The following is a 4,077-nucleotide window of genomic DNA, read 5'->3' on the forward strand; positions in this document are numbered from 1 at the left end:
GTGTGTGTGTGTGTGTGTGTGTGTGTGTGTGTGTGTGTGTGTGTGTGGATTAGTAAAAGAGAAGGGAAAGGAACAAAACAAAATGAAATAAAACAAAAGATTAAGATCCTCTGCGCCGCGCGTGAGTACGGAAGATTGCTCTCTCAGCCAGGGGAGCAAGAACCGCGACTCTTTGTCTCAGCCGGCGGTTCTGACCTCCTGAACTGATGAGAAGCAACTTCGACCTCACTGCGGATGTCTCGACACGAATCACGGTAGCATGGAATACACGCTAACTTCTACACAACACTAGCAATTTCAGGGATCGCCAGTGTCGGTGATCATAAAGCATATACCACGTTATCAAAATGAACAGTACTTTAAGCACACAAACAAGATAAAATAAACACAAATGAACTCTCTCTAACTCTGCCCAGACTCTATTTCGCCTTACGGTACGATGCAATCGTGGTGATTGAGGGGGGGGTTCTTCTGAGGGGTTCTTCTGAGCTTCGTTGGGCCCAGGCAGCGCGGCTGCGGGCCGCGGGAGGTGTTCTCTCGGTAGGAGAGAATCGCTTCGTCTGGATCAGGGATTTTCGCGTCCTTATGGCCGGAGCAAACGAGGCGCTTGGTGGAGAGTGGAAGTTCTCTCTCTCTCTCTGAAGAAGTCTTGCTTCTTCACTTCTGCAGGAATAAAAGGGTTCGCTTCGTGGATACGAACAAAGATAAAATAGACAGTTCGGTGAATTCGGCCAGCGAATATAAACTGTTAGACCTAGGATTTGGTTGAAAAGGGAAACAACGTTGGTGTGCTCCCTAGCTCGACGGAGGTCGAAGGGGAAAAGCATTGAGGTGGGGGTTGCAGGTAGTTCTGTAGAACAGTGGCTGAACCACAGGGGTCCTGGGGTGTCTTGGCCCTCGGCCAATTAGATTGCAGCGCTGCTTTCAGGTACCTTCAGGGAAGCATCGTTTTTTGGGGAGCAAGATCGTCTTACCGGAGGTCCCGCCTCGGCATCCCTGCTCTCGTCCAATGAGAGCAGCGTGGCATTTCGGGGAGGAAACTCACACCCTAATGTGAATTTCTTCAAAGTTGGGGGTTTGGTGCTCAAACTACAATCAGGATGAAACCTTTGCTTGCAAAAGGGAAGGCCTGACTCTCTCTCTCTTTGTTCCACAGCACATGTCGAAGCCATATAGTCGGATCCCAACAATGGTGATCTATTAAGTTGGAACAAGAGCCCGATCGTTGGAGTATGGCTCTGCATTAATGTGTCCGCTGATGAGTTGAAGCCCAGAGACGCACTACAATTCATGCCCCGTCGTTCATCCCCTTTTCACCCATTTTTCTGATCCCTGTTGATGGGGCCAATTTAACAACAAGCGTAATCTACATTTCTATTAGCTAATTTCAGAATTAATGAAACATGTTCAAGTACTAAATTGGTCCCCTCATAAGGGGGTAAGTGCACACATGGTAAATCATGATTGGTGGTCACTTTACTCTCACATATATTCAAATATTTAGACTATCTAAATGCAAGAAATGCAAGAGTTGTCACTCTTGACATTGAGGTAATAGAATTGGAATGGATTTTATGATTACCGGTGATGGGAAAGTGGCTGAAGAATTAATGGTTGATATATACAATAAATTAACTCTAATCATGGACTCGTGAGTCTTCTGTGTGAAGCATGAACCATGCCTGTCTCTGTGTTTAAATTGAGGACTATAGACATGCCCTTGGCAGGCAGGCAGGTTGCCGCAGTACTCTTGCTGTTATAAGTTATGTGTCTGAATAGGGAAGAGCGGTCACTGTTTATGAGCATGGCGACCTTCATCCAGTCACCTTGGCTATTTTCATGTCTAGAAATGTCAAAGACAAAGACTTCGCACCACGGCGATGATTTGAGGACTCAAAGGTTCTGGTTTGGTGAATCTAGGGTGAAAGGTTTCATCCTTATGTTGGCTTAAAAAAAACCTAGCTGAGCAAAAAAAAAAAAAAGAGGCGCAGACAGCACAGGAAATAAGTGCTGCTGAAGAACAAGAGGAGGAACAAGCTGGCCTTTTGTCATGTTAGCAGCAGGCTGATAATAGAAAGATCCGGGTGCTTTCCACGGTCCATGAAGAAAACTGACCGTGATCTTAATGTGACTTGGTTGACTCGGTTAACTAGTCACTGGGGGCAGTATAGCGTATGTTGCACTGTAAATAATTTTAGATGTTGGTCTAATTGTTTTACAACTGTAATAATGCAATAATTACACGACAGCTCTTCAGTCTCAGTTGTCTTGGCTGTATCCATTTTGCTTTTGGGCTGTCTGTTTCCTCTCAAACTATCCCATATGAATAAACTAAAGACAAAGGTGCAAACAGTAATTATCAGTAATGGTTGGTTACATTTCTCTTTTTACCAGGTGACATGGAGGTATTTTCAAGGACAAAGGTGTGAGGTAAAATGTTTATGCCTTTATTTACTATGCTGTTTATTCCCCCCCCCCCCCTGTAGACAGAATGTCTTCCAGGGAGCGTCGGTCCGACGTCTACATAAAGGCAGAACCGAGCAGTCCAGAGGGAGGTGGGGGAGGCCGGATCAGCCCCGGCGGGGCCTCCTCAGACTCCTCTCACAGTGGAGGCGGAGGAACCAGAGGAGACGGCGTTAAGCGGTACTCCCCGCCGCTCTACACGCCGGCACTGCGTTGCCACTTCAAAGACGAGGGCGGCGATGGAGCGGAGGAGGGCTCCACCGGAAATGGAGCAGGGCGATGCAAGTACGCCCTGAGCACGTTGCCGAAGAGGCTGTGTTTAGTATGCGGGGACGTGGCCTCTGGGTACCACTACGGCGTGGCGTCATGCGAGGCCTGCAAAGCGTTCTTCAAGAGAACCATCCAAGGTGTGTGTCGTGGTGAGGTTTACCTGTTGGCATAACAGAACAAGCAATGAACAATTCATGTTTCCTCTGACTTACCTTTTGTACTGTAACGAGGTGACAGGTTTTACATTCGGAGCACTTAAATCATGTTAAATGTGAGGTCTGTTCTGTGACACTCACTGCTATTAACCTCCACCCAGGGTCGTAGCACTACGTTCTGGACCCTGTATGTAGGCATTCTCTAAGGGCCCCTTTCTGCCTCCATAGCTATTCATTCTATTTGTGGGCCCTCCACACACGTGGGCCCACAAATTCCTTTCCAGTATTCCAGGAAATGCTTTCATTTAGCTTTCAACCATAAGAGCACTGTCAGTTAAACTAGTTAAAACTATTAAGGTAGCATAAATAGTTCAGGTACTGATAATGTATTTTATTTTATCACAGTCGATATAAAGTTTCTCTCATTTAAAAAAAATATCTTACTTGTATTTGTGACCTCATACATATTGTAGAGAAACAGGATTATTTAATCATTTTCTTCGCTGTAAATTGACGCTTTTCCGTTCTTCCATAAAGGTAACATTGAGTACAGCTGTCCGGCATCGAATGAGTGTGAGATAACCAAGAGGCGCAGAAAGGCTTGTCAAGCATGCCGCTTCACCAAGTGCCTCAAAGTAGGCATGCTGAAAGAGGGTGAGTGCTCACGGTCTGCAGAAGCTCTGGAGCCACTCTTTGCTGTTATGTCTTTTTACGGGTCTACTTCAAATGTGTCATCTGTTTGTTCTGTGTTTTCCCGATGCAGGCGTTCGTCTTGACAGGGTCAGAGGTGGAAGGCAGAAGTACAAAAGACGCCCAGAAGTGGAGAATGCAACATACCAGAGTGCCCCTCTACCACTGACAAAGGAGAGTGAAAAAGGTGTTGTTTATGTTCCCTTCTTGTCATTCGTGTTTTGTTCTACAACCGGCAGCATAGCGTAATACAATTTGTAAAACAATGAGATGAAAAGTAACTGCTTTTATCAACTGTCCGTTGACTGCGTGCTGGCAAGCTGCTTGTAGCTACCAACTGAAGCAATGTCCAGGCAATTAACAACCCGGTAATCACACACAAACCAATCTAAGCTTGGGGTTGTCGGCAACAGTTCAGTTGGGACGACCCTGCTGAGCTCTGATTCAGAAGTAGAGAGAGAGAGAGAGAGAGAGAGAGAGAGAGAGAGAGAGAGAGAGA

The 4,077-nt window shown here is 46.2% G+C and overlaps 1 protein-coding gene across 3 annotated transcripts in view; it reads left to right on the top strand.

The window, feature by feature from the left end:
• The window catches only part of esrra (estrogen-related receptor alpha), a 16,201-nt gene that overhangs the window by 5,322 nt on the left and 6,802 nt on the right, over positions 1-4,077 (top strand). For 2 of the 3 annotated variants that reach the window (XM_031857142.1, XM_031857141.1), the window contains exons 3-5: positions 2,487-2,882; positions 3,426-3,542; positions 3,652-3,765. In XM_031857142.1, the coding sequence (XP_031713002.1) occupies positions 2,492-2,882; positions 3,426-3,542; positions 3,652-3,765 (622 nt within the window). In that variant the 5' untranslated portion in view covers positions 2,487-2,491. The remainder of the gene's footprint in view (positions 1-2,486; positions 2,883-3,425; positions 3,543-3,651; positions 3,766-4,077) is intronic. The other variant, XM_031857143.1, reaches the window with a different exon arrangement.

The sequence above is a fragment of the Anarrhichthys ocellatus genome, unplaced genomic scaffold, assembly GCF_004355925.1.
Source record: "Anarrhichthys ocellatus isolate YVR2014 unplaced genomic scaffold, GSC_Weel_1.0 scaffold18, whole genome shotgun sequence".
NCBI classification, from domain to species: domain Eukaryota; kingdom Metazoa; phylum Chordata; class Actinopteri; order Perciformes; family Anarhichadidae; genus Anarrhichthys; species Anarrhichthys ocellatus.